At 39.4% G+C, this 14,702-nt stretch overlaps 1 protein-coding gene across 1 annotated transcript; it reads right to left on the reverse strand.

The window, feature by feature from the left end:
- Window positions 1-1,373: 1,373 nt before the first annotated feature.
- Window positions 1,374-10,160, reverse strand: zbtb32 (zinc finger and BTB domain containing 32). The gene is made up of 6 exons (XM_061081704.1): window positions 10,110-10,160; window positions 8,075-8,186; window positions 6,890-7,937; window positions 5,828-5,937; window positions 3,563-3,739; window positions 1,374-2,639 (listed from the first exon to the last, which is right to left on the reverse strand). The coding sequence occupies exons 3-6, from the start codon at window positions 7,915-7,917 to the stop codon at window positions 2,410-2,412; spliced, it is 1,545 nt and encodes a 514-aa protein (XP_060937687.1). The 5' UTR covers window positions 7,918-7,937; window positions 8,075-8,186; window positions 10,110-10,160; the 3' UTR covers window positions 1,374-2,409.
- Between the last annotated feature and the right edge of the window lie 4,542 nt (window positions 10,161-14,702).

Consider the following 14,702-nt stretch of genomic DNA (forward strand, 5'->3'; position numbering starts at 1 on the left):
CACATCCTTCCTTCAACCACAAACCTCCAACGGTGGCTGATACAAGATCCAACTTCAGCTTGTATATACAGCTGGTAAAAATAAGTATTAAACACGTCACCATTTTTCTCAGTAAATATATTTGTAAAGAAGCTATGGACATGACATTCTCACCAGATGTCGGTAACACCCCAAGTACAAATACAAAGAAAACCAAACATATAAGTTCAGAAATTAAGTTATGTGTCAAAAATTGGAATGACACAGGGAAAACGTGTTGCTCCTTCAATTATATGAAGTTTGCCAGTGTTGTATGCTGAAAAACAGCCTCACACCATGATGGTCCCACCTCCAAACTTCACTGTCGGTACGGTGTTTGTGGGGTTGATGTGCAGTGCCATTAAAACTCCAAACATGGTGTGTATAATGGGATCCAAAGAGTTCAATTTTGGTCTCATCTGACCAGAATATATACTCCCCAACGTGCTTTTTCTTCAGCAACGGAGTCTTGCGTGGTGAGCTTGCAAACAGGCCATGGCAGTTTAGTGCATTGCTTAATGTTTTCTTTGGAACAATTGTAACTGCTAATTCCAGGTCTTTCTGAAGCTCTTCACAAGTAGTCCTTGGCTCTTGGACAACTCTGATAATTCTTTTCACTGTGAAATTATGTCACTTCCAGGTTATGGAGCCAACAGTGCTCACTGGAACAATCAGAGGTTTAGAAATCCTTCTGTAACCAATGCTGTCAGTATGTTTTGCAACAATAAGGTTGCGAAGGTATTTACTGAGAAAAATGGTGAAGTGTTCAATACTCAATCAGAACAATCAGAGGTTTAGAAATCCTTCTGTAACCAATGCTGTCAGTATGTTTTGCAACAATAAGGTTGCGAAGGTATTTACTGAGAAAAATGGTGAAGTGTTCAATACGATACGATTGAAGCTGCAACAGCTGAGGGCACCACAATCCTCCTGCTTTATTTTGTATTATTCCTCATTTCATTGCTATATTGTTTTGATTTATTCTATTCTTGTTAATTAAGTGTATTGTTAAGCACCTTGTATTCCAACCTTTGTTTTTTAAACCCTCTAAAGCTGAAATCCTGACTGTTTTCAGTGTGAAGACTTGAAGGATAGCGACATCATGTGGCCAATGATGTGTACCTCAAGATCTTTGACTGATTTAACACAAATATTCACGTCCATCTCATTATTTTATGCACAGATATGATGTGTGAGGCTGAAACATCTTATATTGATGCAGAGAGAAAAGGTCCGATGTCCTCGGCTCCTTCAGCTCTTCTTTGAACATTGAACAACACGTATCTCATAAAACAAAAATCATTGTTTATTTTCATTTTAATTAATTTAAACCTATAAACGAAAGATGTTGACACATTAACTTATTTATCTTCTATCTCACACACATGAAACCCGCAAATAATCTTCAGTGGACTACAGAGATATGACAGTTGTGAAATAGAGTAACAATTTACTTTTGAGACACACACTACTGTATATCCATGTATTTGAGGATAAATGAAGGCAGTGAATGGTCATGCAGAGAAAAATAAAATAAAATACTGAACTAGTCCTTGTCACTAAAGAAGCTCATTTATTTCATCTCGCCCCATTTAAACGACCTCACACACATCGCTCCGTATTTCTTGTGTTATATATAAATACAGCAAATTATTGTGTTGAATTTGACTGACTTTGGTAACACATACAGTGTCAAGGGTCATGGCCGTGTTCTCGAATGCTCATGAAGACTCTCATTACTCAAAGAATTAGAATGAATTCATGTTTTTGAAGGACGGACTAAATACATAGAATAAGATCATGTTGATATCACATTAGGTATTAAAAACGGTGAATCTTGCATGAAATATCCTGCAATTAATAAGAAATCTATTTTTTTATCCTGCTGCAAATATGACATCTAAGCAACTGGTACCTTTTTGATATGCTGCTATAGAGCAATGTCACAGAACATAAAAAAAGGTTGTTACAGTTGTTCCCCTCATGAGGGCGCTATCAACCGGGATCTAACTTACCTAGTTTACACAACTGGTTCAGTGATTGTGAAGTACAGGGAAGACGTCCGTGACATTGGATGAAGTCGAGCTGTTTATGTGACTTTAATGCACAAACATGACCTAAAGTGAAATAGTAAACTCTGTGTGCTCCTGTTGGAACGTGCATGGAGAAGTTAGTGCTACAGTAAAGCCCTGGCTGGTGGCCCTCCTGCATTTTGACCTCAGAACTGTGGTCATGGTGTTAAAGGACCTTCTCACACAACATCACGAGTTGATCCAGTAAAACAGATTCTTATCTCTGTGACTCAAATATATGGATACTACACGAGAGCCACAAACTAAAGCCACACTTTATGAGAACTTTGTGCAGATGCAGGTGTCTGTGGGGCGTGGCTCAGATGTGGGAGGTGTACAGGTAAGTGCTGTTGATGTTCCAGTCAGGGGGGAAGTCTTGCACTGTGTGGCTCTTGACATGTCTGTGCATGGCCACCAGACTGCTGCAGAACTCCAGGCACACCGTGCACTGGTAGGGCGCCGCCCCGCCGTGAGTTCTCAGGTGCTTGATCATGGCTGAGTAGTCTCGTGAGCGCTGACCACAAAGACGACATTCGAAGGGCTTCTCCCCTGGAGGCAGAGAGAAGAGAGAACAGAGGCCCACAGGAAGAAAGATCAATTCTCTGTCATATTAAATGGATGGACTTTATCCAGATCTCCTCTATGATTACTTATTCATTTAATAAAAACTAAATTGATAGACATTTCATTCTGAAGTTAATATATCAAACAGTAGTTATTAACTGTAGTTTTCTGGTTACTAGTTTATTATTATGATTATTTTCATACTAATTTTGTTATCGTATAAGTTGTCTAGTATTAACTTATAATAAAGTTGATTAATTAATTCATCATACACATAATATATTATGATAATATGTATTTATACAAATAAACGTAGATTAAATATATATATATGTGTTATTTATATAATGCAGTATTGAAATACTACATATACAATTATTATTATTATTATATATGTACACACACACACATATATATATATATATATACATATAGAATAATAATAGGATATCACTGTTGTGTGGTAAAAAAATTGGTAAAACACAGGCTTCCGCCTCGAGTCACTTTCAAGTCTGCAAGTTTCAACTTTCTGTTTTTCTGTTTTAAATGACTCTGCTTTTATTTGTTCATCCATGTTTACAACTGACCTGTCTGTGCCCTGTCTGGCTTTATAGACTCATTGACTTAATGGGCGACAGACCTATACTACTATACTCAGTATTGTGGCTTTTTAAAGTCACAGTGAACTAATGCTTTTGGCCCATTTGACTTCACTTTCACTGGATTTTTGACCAAACAACATACATATATTACATTTTGAAATTCCCTTATGGATTGCTTGTGAGGTTTAACTATAGTGTTCCACAACATAGAACAAAGATGATCAGTCATCATTGTATGAAATCATAGTGTCGTATTCTAGTGACTTGAATAGACAATGAAAGGTAAAAAAAAAAGGTAGCGTTTACCGGTGTGAACTCGGTGGTGTGTGTCCAGTTGATGTTTCAGACTGAACTTTTTGGGGCAGTGTTTGCACTGGTAGGGTTTGTCTCCACTGGTTGATTGTCGCTCAAGGTGATTGGACGGCGGCTCGCGTTGCACAACATCTTCTCTTCCACAGAAGTGACACCCTGCACACGCCTCACCTGTGCAAAGGGGGGAAACAATTGAAGGTGTGAATGTTGTGGTCGACACAGTGACCTGACTGAAAAACACCATCACAGTTGTTCTGTTTGTTGCTGTACTTGAGTCCTTTGTGGATTTTCACTTTAGGAGGCAAGTGTTCTACAGTTCAACCAAAGGGCAAGGTGAGCATTTTCTTTAAAAAAGTTTAAAGTATTTGAAATAAAGGTACTTGCTGAGTGTAGCCTATTCCGCATTGCAACGTCAGTACTACTTCATTATAGCTGAGTCTGATTCTGCAGCAGGAGGCGGGGTCTAATATAACCTGCCCGCTCTGATCGGATCAATGGACCAGTTCCTCTTTCGTTATTGAATACTTTTAACAATCTTGAACATGTAACTGTAAAGTAGTGGGGTAGAAAGTGCAGATATTTGCTGATGAAAGAACCCGGAAGTAAATAAGGTACAGATACATGAAAATGGAATTAAGTACATTGAGTACATAGTATGTACTACATACTTGTGGACTTGAGGACTTTTAATAAATAATACAGATTTTAAAAGCATACATGATCTTTGTAAATATATTATTACTCTGTGATCAAAAGGACTCGAAAGGACTCGAAACTCAAACTGCAGGACTTGACTTGAGACTTGTCAGTCTTGACTTTGGACTTGACTCTGGACTTGAGGGCAAAGACTTGAGACTTACTTGGGACTTGCAAAAAAATGACTTGGTCCCACCTCTGGTATGTAGTAGTAAGTACCTGAATACATTTTTAAGCCTCAATGTTGAGACTGATTAATGAGTCAATTGAAAAAAATGTGTCAATAGTCAAAGTCCCGATCTCGATTTTTTAAATGTGATGCCTTCCAGCCTGTCGGTTTATAAACTGAATACCACAGAGGTTTGGACTGTCGGTTAAATAAATCAAGACATTTCATTTAGTCACTTTGGTTTCTTCAAACCAGTGGAAACACTCAATCACTTGAGAAAATAATCAGCAGATTGATCAACAATGGAAGACATTAGTTATTAAACCATTTGTAGTTTTCAGACCAGCTAAAGTTGACAGTGGCCACTTAATTAAAGTTTACTGCATGAGCTTCAGAGTAATTTACCAGTGAAATGTACAACATTTTAAACAGATGCACACTCTTCAGATGCACGTCTATTTTAGGTCGACATCCTGTTGCAAGACAATGAATTCAGTCTGTATGAAGTTACTTTCCTGTCAGTTAGCGTGCACGTTTCAGCAGCCACGTATGTTAGCGATTGTTTAAAAATACAAAGGTGTGACTTTGAGGTTGAGGTAGTGACTTCAGACTCTTTCGGTACCTTATATATATTTTTTTTAAGGTTTCAAGTAAAAAAGCCTGGGCCCCCGTCGTTTATAGACAGGATGCAGAAATAAGAAGCCGGTGTACTGTAGTAGAGGAAAATGACAGAACAAACCACAGCTATTGAACACCCACCACTGTCTAATATTTCTCACTGTATAAGACCAAACATCTTATTTAAACATCACTTTAACTTCCAATTCCCTTGTTAACAAGCACTGATATGATTTCAGATTTCTCATTTTATATAATTATGTCTCAGATCCTGTATAAGAGGCTAATTTACCACATTGCTTGTAAAGAAACGTCTTAATGTAATCTTTTGACGTATGAACACAATGTTCCATTGAACAGAGTCAGATAAAACATCAGTCAGATTACACATTACAAAAATGATCCCACACACATCCACAACAGACTATTTTATTTTATTGGACTGCCTGAAATTCTATATAAGAATTTATCATAAGATGAGTTGTTTTTTTTCTAGTAGCCAAACCGCTGTTGCGATGCAGTACATACTGTACTGTATGTATGTCGCTGTATCTAGTAACCACACTACTGCTCCTTCTGCACCATGCTCTCAAAACCACAACTCTCTTCATCACTTTCCATTGCGTAGCTCAGTATCTCGAGGAGTCAGGGGTCAGGACAAGAAGCGTCTTGTACCGACTTGTTAAATTGATCATTTCTATGCAGAATAACCCTCATTACAGCCTCGATCTTACTGTATATATTGAATCTGTTGGTTTTTACGATCATATCAATACCTGTTGCCGAGGAGGCTGACTCCTGCTGCGCTGGATCACCAGGGTGACGAGTCTTGCACTCCCTGCAGTCTGTAACTCTCTCCACTCTGTCTTTGGGCACTTGAGGGGAACTGTGGAAAAGAAATGGTTTTCAGCTGCAACTGTCAAACAAATCTGAGCAAATCTGCACAAATCTGCACAAATCTCACCTGTTACCATAATAAAGAAACTCTTCTATTTTTGTAACAAATAGGTACTTTAAATATACAGCAAGTAAAAGTATTACAGAGTAAATATGTTGGTCTGCATGAATCTTACATTATGTGTTATAGCAGATTTATTCCCCCAACTAGGATATTTTAAGTAAAAATCTGATGAACACTAACTACTCTAGAAGGAGTGGTATGATGAAGTGACGTTGTTGAATAGCTATTTTTTATTTCCACAAACAACCCTAGATGGCAACTTCTTGCGGTGAATTTGTGGCCAAACACTGAACTTTATGTTAGTGGGTGGAAAATCTTGAATTCTGCAAAGGAGGGGAGAAATTTAGGGGGCTCCCCGTATCACTGTTGGGTAACACTGTGTGGAACACTGCACAATATACAGTGCATTCACTTGAAAAGAGTTAAATCAACCAAAAACAGAGTCAAATTGTTTCTTAACACTATTTAGCAACTCGAAAAGTGTGATGTGTAAAAGATAAATAAATATAAATAAATACAGTGACTTGAATCTAGATGATTAAAAATTATTATTTTATTCTATTTTATTCCAATTATTTAATTAATTTGTATATCTTGGTGTGAAGACCAGGATTGCGGTGATCGTTCTGAAGAGTCTGACTGACTTGGGGCTGACAGTGAAGGGTTAACAGGTGAAACTGCCGCAGCTGGAAAGTGCAGGAGGCTCATCACACACATCTGTAACCCAGACAGCAGTGAGTCAGGTGCTGCAGCTCTCGCAAGGAAACAACTGAGCAAACTGGGGGATTCTAAATGAGTGTGAGAGGGAAAATAAGGAGACACGGATTGAGAATAAAGAATCTGGACTTTCCCAAATCGTGTCCAGGTGCTCACTAACCTCGGCTCGGCGCTCTGCACGGCCCCGTGAAACGCTCTCTGGCTGGATTTCTTTGCTTTTAGCAGGCCTTGCTTGATGATGCTGCCCATCCCTGTGGAGCCAGTGTAAAGGTTCTGTGCACAGTGTGGATAAAGGCCGGAGTGGCCCATCACAGAGTGGTGGACTCGGTTTTGAAAGTGGGGGCTCAGCAGTGGGAACATGTGGGGAGCAGAGAGGGAGAATGGGTATGCTACTGAAGAATGACTAGGGGACTGTGCACCAAAGAAGTTTGGGTAGTTCTCTGCTATCTTCCTCAGGGTGCTCACAGAGTTCCACATGTTTGCAGAGAAGGCCCAGGGAGAGGAGGAGGAGGAAGAGGAGGAAGAGGAGGAGGAGAGGGGTGAGCTGGTGATAACACTGTTGTGGGGTGCTGGTGACAGAGGGGACAGTCTCGGCTTCTTTCTTGAGGTTGGTGATCTGCTGTGGTTCTCGGCAGATTCAGGGGGAGAATGATTCTCTGTGACAACGCTGTTGCTTGTTTTCTCCACTGTTGAGGGAGACTCTCTGAGTTTCACCTCTTGAACCGGACTTCCTTTTCTCTTGACAGCCCCGTCCTTCGCACTTTCTTTTTCTTCTTTGACATCTTTGGCCTCTCCGCTCTCCTCCTCTCTCCTGGCTCTGTGGTCGAGGGTTTCCAACTGTTTCCGGCACTGGTCCTCCAGCGGGCGCATCTCCAGCAGCTGGGCGGCTCTCAGCAGCAGGTACAGGTCTTCCACGGACACCTCCACAGCCTGGGTGTAGGTGAAGTCCAGGACCTGCTGGAACGTGCGTGGGGAGAAATACTCCAGAGTACAGTGGGCCGGGCTGTCTGTGTCAGCCTGGGCCAGCTGCTGCGCCAGTCTTCTACTCGCACAGGCCAGCACCAGTCGATGAGCCCTGAACGTGTGACTCTTCACCGAGATGATGGCATCGCAGAGTGACCCCGAGCGACGTAAGGCGTCCGCCTGCTGCAGGAAGTGGAAATATTGGGTGTTGTTGATTCGGAACATTTCTGAAGTTTGTAGAAATACTGATGGAGAGAAAAAAAAATCCAGAGCAAGATAACATTAGATTATGCCCACACTGTGGTTACAATAGTTAGCTTATCAGTATTTGTCTTCCTGTTACTAGGAATGTGACATCTGTAGATGTGCAAGATGCACTTACCCCAACCCAGTGTGAAAATCCCTTTTCAAATCAGCAGCAGGAATTGGCTTCAGATGAACTGATGAAATGTTTCTCTGTTTTTCTTTTCTTGAGGGGGCAGAGCGTACTTCAGCTACTTTGCAAAACACAAGAGATTTTTATTTTAAAGCAGAAATAACAACCCCCAAAAGGTAAATTTTCACAAACAGTAGAATGCAAACAATTTCCTTTTTATTAGATCATCAATCCCTCAGAAAAACATCCCTCACTAGCAGATTTTTCTGATGTCATGTCTGGTCGACGGGTGGAAATGTACTTTTTGATATTCGTCGCTCACATACACACTTTAAAAGCCACAAAGCCCTAACAGTACATGAAACCATGACTAATGACTGTACACACGAGTAAACATGAGTAAAGGTTAAACATCAACGACAGTGCAGCTGTATTTGGGCACCACAAACATCACAAAGACAAGCGTGTGCAGCGGTGGAATATGTAAATTTGCAAGTATGTTACAGAAAGGTGTCACATTTATGAAATGTAGTTGTAGCTTCATGGTAGTGAGGAGTTTTCATTTAATCTGAAGTCTAAAATGAACTTTGGTTCTTAATCAAATACATTAATTTAAGTTATAAAAAAAGACCATCAATTCAAAATTATTTCTAAACTAATGTAATTATATATAAACATTTTTTAAATTTAATTGCAGGTTTTTCTAATATGTTTGTCCCAGATGTTAATTTTATGTATTTGGTTGCGTATAGATGTGGGTGGCTCCTGAATGAAGTAGAAAATCTCTTCTAAATGGGATGGAATTCATATGGTATTTATGCTAATTGCAATTCCTATGAAAATTTAGCATGAGTCGCAAACTGAAAACGGCATTCAGAAACTTTGGACTGCCTGATTCAAAATTGTTATGTTATCGATAAAAATTACACAATGTACTTTTATTATTACTATTGTTACTATTATTATTTTACATCTCTTTTTCCAATTAAAGTGGTCATTTTAATGCATGATTTTATTTTCATATATTACTTAAGCTACTTCTGCAGTTACTACTACGACTACTACTGTGAATAATATTATATTATATATTATAATATAATAAAAATAATAATAATAATAATAATAATAATAATAATAATAATAATATAATATAGTAGCGTAATAGTACTCGTAGCAGCAGCACTGTGACAATTCCAATGCAGCGCACGCATCCATGTGAAGTTGTACAATGCATTTTGTGATAAATACCTTTAAATCGACTTCGTTTAACAACGTTAATTATTGCACAATGAGATTTTGCCGACACATTTAAAGTAGTGTCATGTTTTATGTAATGATGTGTAAGGTACAAACCTACAGAATTTCCGCAGGGATTTTCTCTTTTAAAGTACAGACATTTGACAAATGCGGCTGTGCTTCAGTGCGTCAAGTCAGGAACTTTAGTTGTAGCTGTTTAATAGATTCTAGTTGTCTCCACATTCATATTGATGTGATGCACCTGACACGTACACACTGTCCAATTTAGCAGCGCTCTCCTGACCCTGTTGGCCCTTGAATCAATTCTTCTGTTGTTTGTTTGTGTGCATTTAAGTCCCTGTCTAAATCTTTTCATCTTAAGAATACATTCGGTTTGTAAAATAAATTGTGCAACAATCGATTCTCCCCCGATGCTGCTCAAATCGACTGCGCACTCTTGCAGAATTGTGACATAGTTCAGCAGGTCTCTGAGCTCCCTGCAGGCTCGCTGCTATCACACACGGGGAAAAACCGTGCATGCATATGATGACAGACTTACACATCCTTTGACAGGACATGAACTTATCTTTGCCACAGCTCTCATGTTAAAGACTGGAGTTTAGAGATCTAAGAAGTCTCCACGGGCAACAGAAGATCAATTACAGCACATTAGTTTGTGTTGAGAGAAAAATAACAGAAAACACAACGTTAGAGACCGAAGATGAGCAAAGTTAAAGTGCGTCTGCTTGTGGTTTTCACTCTCAAGAAATTAAGAAGCAGCAGAGTTTGTGGTTGAGAAACTTACCCGGTGTTGAGTGACTGTTTCTCCCTGGAGAATGACAAACCATCTCGCATCATGACTGTGGAATGACTTCTAAAGAGACATGAGTCTTTGGGTACAGGCTTTGCTCTGGGACAAGGTGGTTTCCTCTTTAGTCTGTACAGTCCCTCCTCTTCAACTCCTCTCTCCCTCATTGGCTCATTGATTACTCTGCTTAATGGCTTGCTGCTTTAACCTTTTCCTAAATATACGACCTCTTTGTTTGATTTTGTTCAGTTCTGCTAAAATGATGGAGCCAGTTTTTGTATTTAATATTCTTTTGGTTTTAACTTGAATAGTGAATCGAACGTGTATGCGAAACACAAACTTAAGAGGAAAATAATTTAAAGCAGTGTCTCTTCTGAAGCTGATAAAAGGTTGACCTTTATGTGTGTGTGTGTGTGTGTGTGTGTGTGTGTGTGTGTGTGTGTGTGTGTGTGTGTGTGTGTGTGTGTGTGTGTGTGTGTGTGTGTGTGTGTGTGTGTGTGCATGTGAATGATTGTGAAAGAGGAGGAGAAATGGGGACAGCGGTTTGAGGGATATTTGCGTGCTCGCCCTGTAGATGCTGTGAGCCTGTGGAGGCTGTACATGATTTCCTGCCCTCAATCCTCCCTTGCTGGTCACTACATTAATAAGTTGTTTTGTGCTCAAACATAAACCACTTCAAAGACACTGATCTGTAACAGGAAACATACAAACAATAGCCCTGTGGCACCTGAACGCAGCGCGAGGCTTCACTGAAACCTACATCCTCGAAATAGAAATATCTTCTCAGGCCTTGAACGATGTCAGATACAGATGTGAAAACCGAATAAAAAGGGCTGACGAGACTTCCAGGTTAAAAGACTTTGAGTACAATTTGACTTGAGTTAAATTTTCACTCAATAATTTGACATTCTAAGTTCAAAAAATTGTAAACCGTGAAATGACCATTTCAATCCAAATACAGCGGCACTGTCGTTGATGTTTAACTAACTTAAAGAGATCAGTACAGAAAACCATCAACAATGTTTTTTACAGATTGTAATATAAGTTCTAACAAATATGCATGTGGAAATACTTCTGGAAACATGCAAATGTGTTGATGTTTATCATATTGTTATTGTGATTTGTAAACTTCATTTGTATAATCGAGCCCCTACAGGTCTGTGTTTCCATTGCACAGCCAAACATAAGAAATAGCTGGGGTTTCAATTGAGATATTTATCATCTAAAAACCTTGTTATTTGCTCAGGAGTTGGTGGAGAACAAAAATAGATTGACTGGATTCCTCAGCTGCTCAGAAACATGACAACTTATTGTTGCTCCATGTCTGCGGGATGTGTAAATGGTAAATGGTCTGTATTTTTATAGTCTTGATAACCACTCTAAGTGCTTTACAGTACAGTTTATTACCTTTCACCCATTTACCCACACATTCATACAGTGCATCTTTGTGCAACACTAGAATCTGTGGTTTTTGGACAAGCATAAAGTTTACGCTGTACAAAGAAAAGAAGGAACAGAAGAAAATGTTTACCTCAAAATGAAACAAAAACTGAATACCAAACAGAGTTAGCAAAAAATTCTCCCTGTAGTTTCCTGTTGAACAGACTGGAGTGGAGTCTGAACATTGCAGTTGGAAAGCAGATGGTATATTTCTGATGCAATGAAGTCCGATAAACGGGAGAGGAATTTAACTCATGTTAAAATCACTTGGCAAAATTCCTTGAAGTAAAATCTGGTGTGAACTGAGATCAGCAGAAGGAAGAGAAAACATCATGAACCTTTTTCTATAAACTGCTATTGTCTGGCTAGTTTTAAAAAGTTTGCTGTCGATTGCCGGATTTAGTTCTATTGAAAATATGATTGTGATGTAAATAAATGTGTGTCTTTAATAATTGACAAAAATAATGGGTAATTATTGAGGTAAATCACATATGAAGTTGAGTGTCATCAGCATAGCTGTGACATTGAATGCCAATTTTACAGTTGATGTTAGGGAGACAGGAAGTAGATTAAAATTAATTGGTGCAAATCAAAACTTTGTGATGCTGACATGTCTCAATAAAGTTACTTATCCAGATAGAAGAACAAAAAAGAGTTGCAGTATACCCAAGAGGTTTAAGCCATTAGAAGTTTAGTAGTTTTGTCTTATCTTATCTTATAAATATTACTGAAGAGAAGTCTTTTTTCTCCAATGTAATCTTATGAGTAATATTACAAATAAAAGTACTGTATAGATCAAGATAGAAATTCATTATCAGCAACAGCCCTGATAATTTTGAGGTTTTATCCATACTACTGAACACTATGCTCTTTAATCAGACCATTAATTAGTGTTGCATCAGCGGAAAGGGATTTAATATTGATAAAGCTCGTCCAAGTTGTCTGAATTATGAACGAGGTCTACAGCATTATGTGCATTCCTCATTACAGTGAGTATATATAAACATATATACCGTCGATGGTGTCAATTTGAAGGAATCCAATCCCTTCTTTACTCGCAGATATTTGCTCAGAAGGTTCTAACATAACCTCTCACAAGTGAATAAATTATACTGTGAATTTTATTGTATTATTAATAGGAAGGAGGATAAAAAGAACATCACATTATGAAGAACTATAGTTTTTCTACCTTTTTGGGTAACCTTACAAAATGGCACCTTATATGATAACAAGGATGGAATATATATCATATGTTGTCTACATTGCATCCAGGCAGTGACTTATACATCTAATGATGGTGTGGTAATGTTGGCATGAAAGGTTGGAGAACAGCAACAACCTCCATGAAGAAAGCAGGGATCTTATCCATTATGACCCTGGAAGTTGAAACGTTAGGGTTGCACAGGCAATCCTTTGTATGTTGCCTATGCAGTTCAATGAGCCAGGGTGCTAATACATTTTACAAAGGTTTCACTGACGCTCAAGAGGTAGAGGGGGTTGCCCACTAACCAAGAGGATGGCGGTTCGATCCCATTCTTCCCCATTCTGTGTGCTGACATGTCCTTATGCAAGATACTGAAACCCTAATTTCCTCAAACTTGTGTGAAATCAAACAAGTGCTGCATACAGATAAAGTGTATGAATATGTGTGTGAATGAGTAAATGGCAAAACGGTTCTGTAGAAACGCTTTGAGTGGTTCTGTAGACTGGGAGACTCCACGTAAATGCATTGCAGACCATTTAGCATTTGCTGTTTATAGAAGGATTCAAGGAACATTCCGATTTACATCTTTCTCACTCAAACACATATTCAAACCCAATATTTACTCATGAATGTTAAAATGTAACATCTAATACAAGAAGGTCCACTTTTCTAACTGAGAGTATAGATATGTAGCACGGTGCCTTCCTCACAACAGGGATGTATGAAGTGTTAACCACACGGTGCTTTCCTTGTAATTTTCCTTGTGATGGTTTCCTTGTAATCTCAGGTTTGACACGTTGATGCATCAGGGGAAGTGCAACACTAACATTTGTTGTCTTTTCCACCCTGTTGCACTGGATCGGCTCTTTGCACGTCTCCCTCTCTTCCGGCTCTGTGTTTGTGTGACATTCACCTCGGTGCTGTGTGAGCAGTTAGCGCCGGGTGCTGCTCAAACCACTGGACAGTCAGACATTAGCATTTAAATGTCAACTTGTGCTATATGGTGAGGAGACAGCCCGAGCTGATGCACATAGGGCTGCACCTACCAGTAATATCAATACTGTCACCCCCCCCTCAACCCCAGCCCATACACACACACTCCACTCTTCAGCACCTACAGTCCCCTTAGTGTCAGTTGAGCAGCCACTTAACCCAGCATCCACGCTGACTCACTCCACTGTGTGGGTCTCGTCTACGAGCAGTAAATAATTGTTTTTTCCTTCAGCATCCGAACACCTCGTGTGACAACGAGGACGTTTTAATCTTTTTATTTCATCAACGGCACAGTTCACGTCACGGCACCTTTGATCTACACGCCGGCGTTTTGATTCGGCGCGCCGAGGGGTTTCATATTGTTGCACTGTTGAATGAATCAAAGTGTTGACTGAACTAAACAAAACTCGCACTGCGATGTGATAAAAGTCTGGGTTGCACGAGTCGTCCTACATTACCACAGTGGTGGTATAGTGAGCAGACGACTTCAGAGGAACCACTCTCATGATGACTGATGTGCTCTGGAAGCATCAATGACTAACTGTCACTGTACAGCCACAGAGCCTTTTTCACAGTAATCTAGGTGACAGGACTACCAGTCAGTGTTGTGGTTTGGAAGAAGTGAACCTGCGCAGCGCCCTGGGGCCGGGGCTCGACACTTCTTTGTAATTTGTGGGTGCAAAGTGTGTAGGGGCCTCGCCCAACATGGTGTCTGTCAGGTTAAAGTTGTCCATGTGTGGGAACTTTGTCAGGAGAACTTATCTCATCACTGTATACAAGTTCAACAATACAGTACATCGTTACTCATCACATACTTACTACATACTACAGTGAATTACAAATCATCATGGGCACTTATGTATCTGTGCTGCTGGTCAGATTTCTCTGTACAATAAATGTATCGACTATATCGCTGTAAATTACATGTTTTAGCTCAGGCACCTAATACAACA

Source organism: Limanda limanda, chromosome 11 (genome assembly GCF_963576545.1).
Source record: "Limanda limanda chromosome 11, fLimLim1.1, whole genome shotgun sequence".
Taxonomy (NCBI): Eukaryota; Metazoa; Chordata; class Actinopteri; order Pleuronectiformes; family Pleuronectidae; genus Limanda; species Limanda limanda.